The 13,360-nt window shown below is 35.8% G+C and overlaps 1 protein-coding gene across 6 annotated transcripts; it reads right to left on the reverse strand.

Moving 5' to 3' along the window:
- Nucleotides 1-1,684: 1,684 nt before the first annotated feature.
- Nucleotides 1,685-12,333, reverse strand: LOC104811358 (synaptonemal complex protein 1). Of its 6 annotated transcripts, none has more exons than XM_010538024.2 (22): nt 11,969-12,333; nt 11,095-11,200; nt 10,815-10,989; nt 9,865-10,018; nt 9,335-9,452; nt 9,075-9,249; nt 8,312-8,465; nt 7,786-7,903; nt 7,526-7,700; nt 6,769-6,922; nt 6,242-6,359; nt 5,981-6,155; nt 5,226-5,376; nt 4,698-4,812; nt 4,448-4,622; nt 3,690-3,843; nt 3,162-3,279; nt 2,901-3,075; nt 2,563-2,607; nt 2,306-2,484; nt 2,036-2,194; nt 1,685-1,776 (listed from the first exon to the last, which is right to left on the reverse strand). In XM_010538024.2, exons 1-21 carry the CDS (start codon nt 12,286-12,288, stop codon nt 2,075-2,077), a joined length of 3,174 nt encoding a protein of 1,057 aa, XP_010536326.1. In that variant the 5' UTR covers nt 12,289-12,333; the 3' UTR covers nt 1,685-1,776; nt 2,036-2,074. The 6 variants fall into 6 exon arrangements, with proteins under 6 accessions (XP_010536326.1, XP_010536324.1, XP_010536330.1 ...); XM_010538022.2 differs by having other exon boundaries at nt 1,685-1,789; XM_010538028.2 differs by lacking the exon at nt 1,685-1,776 and having other exon boundaries at nt 1,901-2,194; nt 9,335-9,449.
- Between the last annotated feature and the right edge of the window lie 1,027 nt (nt 12,334-13,360).

A 13,360-nucleotide genomic window follows, 5' to 3' on the forward strand; every position in this document is an offset into this window, starting at 1 on the left:
CGGCATTCGGTCACCCGTCCCAGAAGGCCTGGAACGGACGGTCCACAGAAGGCAGCCCGTCCGTTCTGGCTTGCTGGAACGGACGGTCCACATGCATTTCTGGACCGTCCGTTCCGGCCTTTGGATTTTTCGAAAATTAAACCGAAATTAGAGTTAAATCACTTTATAAGAAGGAGATTAAACCCTAATGAAGAGGGACCGACTTTAGAACACTTTTGACAGACTTTTGGTGAGATCCAAGAGGTTCGAAGTGTGATCGAAGTCCCGTTTCCTCGAAGCACAAAACCGAATAAAAGATTCGGATCCTAGCAGATAAGTTCCTATCGTTGGAATCCATCCCGAGGTGTGGATACGTGTAGAGGGCGAGGTATTCTTCTTCCCTTTCGTGATCGAACGAATTCTTCAATTGATACAGGCCCCAGATCGATTGAGGTAAGCGTTTTTACTTTTCTACGATTCATAGAAGCATGGTTTTAGGGTTTCATAAAATTTTTGTTTTACATCCGCTGCGCAAATCCTAGAATCGATCTTTTAGGAATAGGATTCGCTCTTGAGATCCCAGGAAACCCAACAATTTACATTTTACAAAATTCTACAAATATTTTTATTGTTTGAAATAATCACATAGTTGATAAATTTTGCTAATCAAATATTTACATATTATCTAATTTTTTTATTAGAATAATATTCTAATATTTTTTTCTACCAACATGATTTTAAAACAAATAATCCAAATCAATTTGTTTTGATATTAAAAGGTTATATTAAAAATTGGATACATTAGCGATTGAATTTTATCGCTATATTGAGATATTGATGCAAAATCTTTGTTAAAAAATTTATCCATTAATTTTTTTTATTATGTCAAATACAAAATTAAATAAATATATATAATAACAACATCAGGTAACTAGTAAAAATACTCTTACTTTGCTATTTTGACTTCAACACGTACCCTTCTCCACCTGTGATCATGTGATCTGAAATATAGTGTGGTCGCATATTGATCTCATTGCTCATAATGTTAAATTTATGATGTTTTAATCAAATAATTAGTAAGATATATAAGGTATGATCATAATGAATTAGTATGATCACCATAAATTTAACGTTATAATCAATAAAATCAAAATGTGATCACACTATATTTTGGGTCACAGTTAGAAAAGGATGTATTGAAGTAAGAATAGCAAAGTAAATGCCAATTAATAAATATGATCAAAATACAAAAAATTTTAGCAGTGATATAACGATGAGTTGTCGATTTTTTCAGCATCACATAAGATTTCTATTTATCCATATGGACATCAGGAATTTTTGGCCAAAAACTTTAAAGTACAAGATTTATTTAGAACAAAATAATTGTATAGATTTTAGGATTAAAAAAATATAGAATTTAAATTGAGACAAAATAAAAATATAAAATTTTTTTTCTGCTCCTCCCTTATTATATTTAAGGATTTTTTTATGTAAGTTTTAGTTTAAAAAATAAATTATTTTTTCACAAAATCAAGCTTTTACCACAGTTTTAACCACTTTCTTGAAAAAGTATAAGATTGATATTTATTGGGGAAGTAACATGTTATGATACTTCGGAGTTATTTATATAAACCAAATTATCATTACGATAAAACATCGTTTAAAATAAATATCTATTTTAGCCAATTTGCAAAACACTAACACGCAAGGGAAGAGGCGTCTGCTTTAGCAGGGAGAACTTGGTGTTGCAGCCGACTCCTGAACCTAGTGTTTGGAGAAATAAACCAACGCAGCGTTCTAAACGCAAACGCTGCGTTTGGTAACATTACGGTTACAGATGGAAAAAGCTTGACTAAGAAGAAGAAAAAACAAAACAAGAATCAGCGTTTGCACAATTCTCCCCCCCCCCCCCCCCCCCCCTGCTAAAACTCAATTGGTTTGATCACTCACTCTATACCCCAAAACAAACAGGAAACGAAAACCAAAACAAAAAAGACAGTATCCGAAAATCTGTGTTTAAGAATCAATAAAGACAGTTAGCTTTGTCAGAACTTACCAAAACTGGCCGCTTGAGAGAGTGAGTTCATTAAAATGATCAGCCTTTGATGAAATGGTTAGTCAGAAGCTTGGAAACCGAAAAGCTGTTGAAAGTATCAACGTCGAAAAGTTCTTTCAGCTTCTCGTCGCATAATATCCTCCTCTTGTCCGAAGGATCCTGCATTAAGCAAAAAAAAAAATAGAAAAAAGAAAGAAAACCGAATCGGTAAAGATCATAACTGATAAAAGAGCTTTTGATCATATGATTATGTACTAATGATAATATAACCTGAAGATCGTTCTGTTTTATGTAATCCCAAAATCTCTTTGTCACATCTGCCCTCGATAACGAGTTTTCACCAGTTCCCAAAAACTTAACCAGAGCATCCGATAATGGGAGCGGAATAAGAAGACCCGACCCTCCTTTCTTCTGCCGTTTCTCTTTCTCCTCTGTCTCGTCGTCACTCTCTGTACGGGTGAAAATAGGTATATATATTTGGAACAAAACAGGAAGAGAATAAATACTTTCCACTCATCATAACTTACCTTCTTCTGTTTCCAGTTTTCGCTTTCCATTCTTCAAAGGTTTATCTGCAAATATAGTTAGTTCAAGCTATAATTAACACAAGAGAAATAATACTACCTTGGAAAAGAGAAGTCGAAACACTGGCAAATTCCATGAAAACAGGTCGTTATCAGACAAGAAAGAAGTGGAAAACAGCAAGGACAAAAAATTCCACTTTGTGTGCAAATATGGAAGTACAAAAACTTCCAAACAGAAATCCTAACATTTTGCCATTCGAAATTTAGAAAAGCTTGTCTCGGAAGTCATATATACATAAGAAACATATGCAGTTATCCTAGAGATTTCAATCATCTAATACCTTCATCCTTTTCCAGAGGCCATATGTGCTTGGACAGGTGTTTCGTCATCTGAAACATATTGATCGAATCAACTGGGAACAGTGAACGCAATGCTTCATCGCATATTATTTTCCGTTTATCACTCGGATCTTGCAAATTGTTCTCCTTGATGTACTTCCAAAGCCTTTTCACAACCTGAAATCATCGATGAAAATAGAAACAAGGGGAACCCGTCTAGGAGCTTGAAATATAGAGTAATAAGGTTACGTAACGTTACGTACCTCTGTCCGGGCTAATTCATTCACCCCAGTAAAAGCCTGAAGTTCTGGTGAAAGGCCACACACTTTAGCAAATCCACCTCCTCTTTTAGTGGTTTTCCGATCAGACTTTGCAGGCCTACTTCAGAGAATATACTTAGCTTCCCCACATAAAGGTGGAAAGTGATTAAAAAAAATAGAAGGATTTCAAGGCCTCTGTTCTATAACATTTGAACTGGAAACAGATATTAGAGTTCTAGACACAATAATCATGACAAAACTTAGACCAACACATACGGGTTGGAATATTCGCCTCATTGAATTGAATACTGAAAAAATAACCTAAACAAATCAGGAAGACTTTTATGGACATTTGTTTAACAATTCTCTCACAAAGTCATTATCCTTTATTGCCTAGACAGTTTAAATGGTTGTCACTACAATTACTAGAGATATTTCATCATGGTCATTAACATTAAACCACTGATGGTAGATATAATTGGGTGACAAAGTCAATAAATAAATTCACAAGATAGAGGAAGAAAAACTAACTTTCTTCTCTGGGCTTTTCGTACACTCCTATTTTCTTCTTCTTCTTCCCTTTGCGCTTCACCATTTTCTTCTGCTTCTTCATTTTGCTCTTCTTTCCCTTCTGTTTCATCTGACACATCATCCTCATCTTCTACCTTCACATTGTTAACGCCCCCTGATAAAAGAGTAATTCATATTTTCAGTTCCCAAAAGGATAGTACATATCAAGAACTGCTGTTTCCAACACAACTGATTAGGATTTTTATGATACCGTTATATGAAATAAAGCTGAAGTTCATTGGAGAGGTCTCTTGCAGAAAAATATAAGCATCCTAAAGTACAGCCAAATGCTGGGAAAGAGATTTGTTTCGCTAAAGATCTAACATTAAAACCCAGGTATTAAAAAGGAACAATATATCAACCAAGTTCTACTTCCACTCGGTGAAAAAGAATCAAAAGACAAACGAAAAAAAAATTCACTCAACAACACATGATGTATCCCAACGGCTGGGTACATGGTTTCATGCTCTGTCAGAGCAACATGTACTAAAACGAAGAGTGAGTAACCCTGTCCATTTGCCTTGCCAAGTGAAATAAGAATCAATAAGGAAGCACAAAAATCACCAAACAGAAATCCTAACATTTTGCCATTTGAGATTTAGAAAAGCTTTGAAGAAAAGCCAGTAACACTATCCATTTGCCCTACCAAGTAAACATGCATATGTTTCTTATGTATATAAGACTTCCGAGAAACACTAGAGATTTCAATCATCTAATACCTTTAACCTCCTCCAGACGCCATATGTGCTTGGATAGGTGTTTAGTCATTTGAAACATATTGATCGAATCAACTGGGAACAGTGAACGCAATGCTTCATCGCATATTATTTTCCGTTTATCACTCGGATCTTGCAAATTGTTCTCCTTGGCATACTTCCAAAGCATTTTCACAACCTAAAAAAATAGAAACAAGGGAACCCGTTTCGAAACTTGAAATAGAGAGTAATAATGTTTTGTAACGTTACATACCTCTGTCCTGGCTAATTCAGTCATCCCAGTAAAAGCCTGAAGTTCTGGTGAAAGGCCACATACTTTAGCAAATCCACCTCCTTTTTTCGTGGTCTTCTGATCCGACTTCGCAGACCTACTTCAAGGAATATACTTAGTTTCCCAATATAAAGGTGGAAAGTGATTTAAAAAAATAGAAGTATTTCAAGGCCTCTGTTCTATAACATTTGAACAGGTAACAGATATTAGAGTTCTAGAGACAATAATCATGACAAAACTTAGAGCAACACATACGGGTTGGAACATTCGCCTCATTGAATTGAATAATGAAACAATAAACTAAACAAATCAGGAAGACGTTTATGTACATTTGTTCAACAATTCTCTCACAAAGTCATTATCCTTCATTGCCTAGTCAGTTTAAATGGTTGTCACTACAATTACTAGAGATACTTCATCATGGTCATTAACATTAAACCACTGATGATAGATATAATTGGGTGACAAAGTCAATAAAAAAATTCACAAGATAGAGGAAGAAAAACTAACTTCCTTTTCTTGACTTTTCGTACACTCCTATTTTCTTCTTCTTCCCTTTGCTCTTCACCATTTTCTTCTGCTTCTTCATTTTGCTCTTCTTTCCCTTCTGTTTCATCTGACACATCATCCTCATCTTCTACCTTCACATTGTCAACGCCCCCTGATAAAAGAATAATTCATATTTTCAGTTCCCAAAGGGATAGTACAACTCAAGAACTGCTGTTTCCGTCACAACTGATTAGGATTTTTATAATACTGTTATATGAAATAAAGCTGAAGTTCATTGGAGAGGTCTCTTGCAGAAAAATATAAGCATCCTAAAGTACAGCCAAATGCTGGGAAAGAGATTTGTTTCCCTAAAAATCTAACATTAAAACCCAGGTATTAAAAAGGAACAATATATCAACCAAGTTCTACTTCCACTCGGTGAAAAAGAATCAAAAGGAAAAGGAAAAAAAATTCACTCAACAACACATGATGTATCCCAACGGCTGGGTACATGGTTTCATGCCCTGTCAGAGCAACGTGTACTAAACCGAAGAGTGAGTAACCCTATCCATTTGCCTTACCAAGTGAAATAAGAATCAATATGGAAGTACAAAAACTTCCAAACAGAAATCCTAACATTTTGCCATTTGAAATTTAGAAAAGCTTTGAAGAAAAGCCAGTAACACTATCCATTTGCCCTACCAAGTAAATATGCATATGTTACTTATGTATATATGACTTCCGAAGAAATCCAAGAGATTTCAATCATCTAATACCTTCATCCTTCTCAAGAGGCCATATGTGCTTGGATAGGTGTTTAGTCATTTGAAACATATTGATCGAATCAACTGGAAACAGTGAACGCAATGCTTCATCGCATATTATTTTCCGTTTATCACTCGGATCTTGCAAATTGTTCTCCTTGATGTACTTCCAAAGCCTTTTCACAACCTGAAATCATCGATGAAAATAGAAACAAGGGGAATCCGTCTACGAGCTTGAAATATAGAGTAATAAGGTTACGTAACGTTACTTACCTCTGTCCGGGCTAATTCATTCATCCCAGTAAAAGCCTGAAGCTCTGGTGAAAGGCAACACACTTTAGCAAATCCACATCCTCTTTTCGTGGTGTTCTGATCAGACTTTGCAGACCTACTTCAGAGAATATACTTAGTTTCCCCACATAAAGGTGGAAAATGATTAAAAAAAATAGAAGTATTTCAAGGCCTCTGTTCTATAACATTTGAACAGGAAACAGATAATTAGAGTTCTAGAGAATAATCATGACAAAACTTAGAGAAACACAAACGGGTTGAAAATTTCACCTGATTGAATTGAATAATGAAATAATAACCTAAACAAATCAGGAAGACTTTTATGGACATTTGTTTAACCATTATCTCACAAAGTCATTATCCTTCACTGCCTAGTCAGTTTAAATGGTTGTCACTACAATTACTAGAGATATTTCATCATGGTCATTAACATTAAACCACTGATGATAGATATAATTGGGTGACAACGTCAATAAAAAAATTCACAAGATAGAGGAAGAAAAACTAACTTTCTTCTCTTGGCTTTTCGTACACTCCTATTTTCTTCTTCTTTTTCACTTTGCTCTTCACCATTTTCTTCCGCTTCTTCATTTTGCTCTTCTTTCCCTTCTGTTTCATCTGACACATCATCCTCATCTTCTACCTTCACATTGTTAACGCCCCCTGATAAAAGAATAATTCATATTTTCAGTTCCCAAAGGGATAGTACAACACAGGAACTGCTGTTTCCAACACAAATGATTAGGATTTTTATAATACCGTTATATGAAATAAAGCTGAAGTTCATTGGAGAGGCCTCTTGCAGAAAAATATAAGCATCCTAAAGTAAAGCCAAATGCTGGGAAAGAGATTTGTTTCCCTAAAGATCTAACATTAAAACCCAGGTATTAAAAAGGAACAGTATATCAACCAAGTTCTACCTCCACTCGGTGAAAAAGAATCAAAAGGAAAAGGAAAAAAATTCACTAAACAACAGATGATGTATCCCAACAGCTGGGTACATGGTTTCATGCCCTGACAGAGCAACGTGTACTAAAACGAAGAGCGAGTAACCCTATCCATTTGCCTTACCAAGTGAAATAAGAATCAATATGGAAGTACAAAAATCTCCGAACAGAAATCCTAAAATTTTGCCATTTGAGATTTAGAAAAGCTTTGAAGGAAAGCCAGTAACACTATCCATTTGCCCTACCAAGTAAAAATGCATATGTTTCTTATGTATATATTACTTCCGAAGAAATCCAAGAGATTTCAATCATCTAGTACCATTAACCTCCTCCAGACGCCATATGTGCTTGGATAGGTGTTTAGTCATTTGAAACATATTGATCGAATCAACTGGGAACAGTGAACGCAATGCTTCATCGCATATTATTTTCCGCTTATCACTCGGATCTTGCAAATTGTTCTCCTTGGCGTACTTCCAAAGCATTTTCACAACCTGAAATCATCGATGAAAATAGAAACAAGGGAACCCGTTTAGGAACTTGAAATAAAGAGTAATAATGTTTTGTAACGTTACATACCTCAGTCCTGGCTAATTCAGTCATCCCAGTAAAAGCCTGAAGCTCTGGTGACAGGCCACACACTTTAGCAAATCCACCTCCTCTTTTAGTGGTTTTCTCATCAGACTTTGCTGACCTACTTCAGAGAATATACTTAGTTTCCCCATATAAAGGTGGAAAGTGATTTAAAAAAATAGAAGGATTTCAAGGCCTCTGTTCTATAGCATTTGAACAGGTAACAGATATTAGAGTTCTAGAGACAATAATCATGACAAAACTTAGAGCAACACATACGGGTTGGAACATTCGCCTCATTGAATTGAATAATGAAATAATAACCTAAACAAATCAGGAAGATTTTTATGGACATTCGTTTAAACATTCACTCACAAAGTCATTATCCTTCATTGCCCAGTCAGTTTAAATGGTCGTCACTACAATTACTAGAGATATTTCATCATGGTCATTAACATTAAACCAGTGATGATAGATATAATTGGGTGACAGTCAATAAAAAAATTCACAAGATAGAGGAAGAAAAACTAACTTTATTCTCTTGGCTTTTCGTACACTCCTATTTTTTTCTTCTTCTTCCCTTTGCTCTTCACCATTTTCTTCTGCTTCTTCATTTTGCTCTTCTCTCCCTTCTGTTTCATCAGACACATCATCCTCATCTTCTACCTTCACATTGTTAACGCCCCCTGATAAAAGAATAACTCATATTTTCAGTTCCCAAAGGGATAGTATAACTCAAGAACTGCTGTTTCTAACACAAATGATTAGGATTTTTATAATACTGTTATATGAAATAAAGCTGAAGTTCATTGGAGAGGTCTCTTGCAGAAAAATATAAGCATCCTAAAGTACAGCCAAATGCTGGGAAAGAGATTTGTTTCCCTAATGATCTAACATTAAAACCCAGGTATTAAAAAGGAACAATATATCAACCAAGTTCTACTTCCACTCGGTGAAAAAGAATCAAAAGGAAAACGAAAAAAAAAACACTCAACAACACGATGTATCCCAACGGCTGGGTACGCATGGTTTCATGCCCTGTCATAGCAATGTGTACTAAAACGAAGAGCGAGTAACCCTATCCATTTGCCTTACCAAGTGAAATAAGAATCAATATGGAAGTACAAAAATCTCCGAACAGAAATCCTAACATTTTGCCATTTGAGATTTAGAAAAGCTTTGAAGAAAAGCCAGTAACACTATCCATTTGCCCTACCATAACCAAGTAAAAATGCCTATGTTTCTTCTGTATATATGACTTCCGAGAAATCCTAGAGATTTCAATCATCTAATACCTTTAACCTCCTCCGGACGCCATATGTGCTTGGATAGGTGTTTAGTCATTTGAAACATATTGATCGAATCAACTGGGAACAGTGAACGCAATGCTTCATCGCATATTATTTTCCGTTTATCACTCGGATCTTGCAAATTGTTCTCCTTGATGTACTTCCAAAGCATTTTCACAACCTGAAATCATCGATGAAAATAGAAACAAGAGAACTCGTTTAGGAGCTTGAAATAGAGTGTAATAATGTTTTGTAACGTTACATACCTCTGTCCTGGCTAATTCAGTCATCCCAGTAAAAGCCTGAAGCTCTGGTGAAAGGCCACACACTTTAGCAAATCCACCTCCTCTTTTCGTGGTTTTCTGATCGGACTTTGCAGACCTACTTCACAGAATATACTTAGTTTCCTCACATAATAGGTGGTAAGTGTTGAAAAAAATACGAGGATTTCAAGGCCTTTGTTCTACAACATTTGAACAGGTAACAAATATCAGAGTTCTAGAGACAATAATCATGACAAAACTTAAGAGACACACATAAGGGTTGGAACTTTCACCTCATTGAATTGAATAATGAAATAATAACCTAAACAAATCAGGAAAAATTTTATGGACATTTGTTTAACCATTCACTCGCAAAGTCATTATCCTTCATTGCCTAGTCAATTTAAATGGTTTTCACGACAATAACCAGATATATTTCATCGTGGTCATTAACATTAAACTGGTGATGATAAATATAGTTGGGGTGACAAAGTCAATAACAAAATTCACAAGACAGAGGAAGAAAAACTAACTTTCTTCTCTTGGTTTTTCGTACACTCCTATTTTCTTCTTCTTCTTCACTTTGCTCTTCATCATTTTCTTTCGCTTCTTCATTTTGCTCTTCTTTCCCTTCTGTTTCATCTGACACATCATCCTCATCTTCTACCTTCTCATTGTTAACGCCCCCTGATAAAAGAATAATTCATATTTTCAGTTCCCAAAGGGATAGTACAACTCAAGAATTGCTGTTTCCAATACAAATGATCATGAAATTAATAATACCGTTTTATGAAATAAAGCTGAAGTTCATTGGAGAGGTCTCTTGCAGAAAAATATAAGCATCCTAAAGGACATCCAAATGCTGGGAAAGAGATCAGTTCCCCTAAAGATCTAACATTAAAACCCATGTATTAAAAAAGAACAATACATCAACCAAGTTCTACTTCCATTCGGTGAAAAAAGATCAAGAGGAAAAGGAAAAAAAATCACTCAACAACACATGATGTATCCCAACGGTTGGGTACTGGATTTCATGCCCTGTTGGAGCAACATGTACTAAAACGAGAATAGAAACTAGTCTATAACGAATATCAACAAGACAAAAGATTTTTTCTTACATGCAGATCTTAACTATGTTATTTCTTAAAAAATTGTAAAAACAATTACTGCCACAAGAGATCGTGACTATAGAAAGGACCCATTTTGAGATTGATAAACTTCTGCATTCTACCACAACTAACCTACTTAGAATTGATGGCTTATGAAGCAGGATAACTATGAAATTGTATCTTTAGAGTTTAAAATATGTCTGGTAAGCACACAGGTCAATGTAACTTTTACAGAAGCATTAGATTCACTGAAAATTTAGGAGGACTTTCTAAAATTGAACTACGAAATGGAAGAACTATAAAGCTCATAAACATATCGAGATGTTATCCGATCATGTGAAAATGATGAATTTGATAAAATGAAAAGAAAATACCATCTCCATCACTTAGCGGCCAAATATGCTTTGACAATGCCTTGCTCATTTGAAACATGTTAATGGCCTTTACTTTGAATAAGGAATGCAGCGATTCATCACATATTATATTCCGCTTGTTCTTTGGATCTTGCAAATTTTTCTCCCGGATATAAGCCCAAATTTTCTTCACAACCTGATACAAAAAAAAAGTAAATTAATTAAATCCACGCATAACTTTTGCATCTCTTCTAAAAGAAGATGACAATTGATTCTACAGATGACAAGACGGGACAATTACCTCTGTTCGAGCCAATTGTGATGATCCAATGAAATTTTCAAGTTGTGGGGAAAGCTGCCATAATTTGCTGAAGCCACCACCACGTCTTTTCTTGGCCTTTCCAGCCCTAATACATAAAACACGACAGGTGTTCAATGCAGGACAAGAAACTGAAGTCTAGTTCATAGTATTTTCATGTAAGCACTAAGCACAACAAGATATAGTGGATCCACATGAAAACATAACTATAAAGTTCTGCCAGAAGAACCCAAAAATTACTTACACAATTACAGCTTTTGTTAATAAAAAATCATCACACTATCATTGCACTCCTCCAGGGAACATTTCACCGATGCCTATTGCAGAGATCACATTAATAATGCCAACACAATTCGTGGTAACAGCTAAGGTTAGGAATCTAATAACACACCATGAATCCAGAATATGCAGGCGCATTGACACGAACCACCAAGATTTTTTATTTGTTCCTTCAGCTCAAACTCCTACAGTGTCTTAATAGTGTGTATATCAAACAAGTTCCTATCGAAATAGCTAAAGCCCTACAATCCAGTTCAACCTGGTTCCATTTCAATGCACTCGGAGAAGTGAAAATTTGGGTATCAGATCCTAATCAAAGCAACGAAAAGACTAATACATTGTTTGTTGGGTGATGATCAATATTCATCAAGGAATTCATAAGAACATATCCAAAAGAAATGAAATCAATTTTCCCATGATCACAAGACAAAGCCATGATTTTCAGTTGCAACCAAAAAGAAAAAGTCATAGCTTCCAAGGAAGAAAATTGTAATACAGATACATAGTTCCAACCAACCAGAGGGCTAATAACAGAACAAAAAAATTGAAACAGCGCAAAGGGAAAAAAAAAATTTACCGTTCTTTCTTTCCTTCATCGCCTTCACTTCCTCCGTCGTCTTCACCTTCACCGTCTCCTTCTTCCTTGGCTTCGCCGTCATAGTTTTGCTCAGCATTACAGTCTTCTTCCACCATCTGATTCTCCGGTTTCTCTCCTTCTCCGCCATCGCTCTCGAGAAAAGCATCGATTTGTTCCCTAATGAAACCCTTTCTCTCGGTCAAGTCAACGCCGAAATCGGCCTCGAGCTGACGTCGAACACTCGCCGGAGTCGCCGTGTCGAGGTCGGAGCTCCGGAGAATCTCCCGGAGCCGAGTCGCCAGGTCGGAGTCAGAAACCATTTTTCCGAGTTCACTTTTCTTTTTTTCCTTTGCAAAAGAAGAAAAGAAAAGGAAATTAAATGGAAATCCAAAACGGCTGTTAAAGAAAACGATGGTAGAGGTTGAGAGAGAGGCAGAGAGGGAGGGGCATTTACGGAATTTTCTCCATCAAATTATTAATTTCTTTAAAACGAATATTGAGGTTATGGAATTTCATCATAAATGGCTTTAAAATGCTATATGCGGTCCAAAACATATTTTTGAAATAAAATATCTTCATATAACCGTAATTTTTCGTATTTTTTTATCTTATCGAATTATATTTTTTCTTTTTCGCGTTTTCTCTCATCACTTCTACTACAAAACTTGTAACAAATTCAATAATGATATCAAAATCTAGTTTCTCTAAATAAAAGAAGCCATTAAAATTAAAAAAGAACTTATTTCTCTTTCTCGAAAGGGAGATCTGAAACTATAACATCTGTCATTGTATATCACTCTTTACACCCCTTTCTCAAGCCCCCATTCTTCTTCAATCTCCTAATCTCTAAGCTCTCCTCCCTAACTCGTGAGGGTGTTGTCTCTTCCCCTAAGCCAACAGCTTCTTCCGCTGAAGTAGTAAAATCTCCGGTGCTAGCAGCTCAAAACAAGGCCCAACTTTTTCAGGAGAGTTGAAGTCAGAAGATCCAGATAGCATTCGAACCTATCAGAAGGTGGGTACACCGAAAATTCACCCAAGCAATATGACTCTTATCAGATGAAGAATGGCAGGTTTTATAGTGGGATAGTTCTATGGGTTATCTCTCTCAATGGGTAGAATTATTGGTATTTCAAATGTTATGTGGTCTCGTGGTAGACCAAGAGTGAAGGTCCAAGACGTTGGGAACGATACTTTTCTTTTCAAGCTCTCCAACCTTTGATTGAAGAATTTGGTTTTGAGCAGAAACATATGGCATATAGGAAGCTGCCCAATATTTGTGTCGATATGGAGCAGAAACATATGGCATGTAGAAACATATGGCATATAGGAATCTGCCCAATACTTTCCTTTTCATCTCCTCGCTGGATACCAGGTGCGATGCAAAGTTTAACA

Source organism: Tarenaya hassleriana, unplaced genomic scaffold (genome assembly GCF_000463585.1).
Source record: "Tarenaya hassleriana unplaced genomic scaffold, ASM46358v1 Cleome199, whole genome shotgun sequence".
In the NCBI taxonomy this organism is placed as follows: domain Eukaryota; kingdom Viridiplantae; phylum Streptophyta; class Magnoliopsida; order Brassicales; family Cleomaceae; genus Tarenaya; species Tarenaya hassleriana.

What these genes read in the sequence shown, in the direction of transcription:
- LOC104811358 (XM_010538024.2), bottom strand. Translation starts at nt 12,288, where the DNA reads ATGGTTTCTGACTCCGACCTGGCGACTCGGCTCCGGGAGATTCTCCGG. An exon ending in GCGTCCGGAGGAGGTTAAAG is followed by an intron (nt 8,466 to 9,074) that starts GTATTAGATGAT and finishes TTCTTTTATCAG; the next exon opens with GGGGCGTTAACAATGTGAAG. An exon ending in CTGAATTAGCCAGGACAGAG is followed by an intron (nt 4,623 to 4,697) that starts GTATGTAACGTT and finishes CTATTTTTTTAG; the next exon opens with GTTGTGAAAATGCTTTGGAA.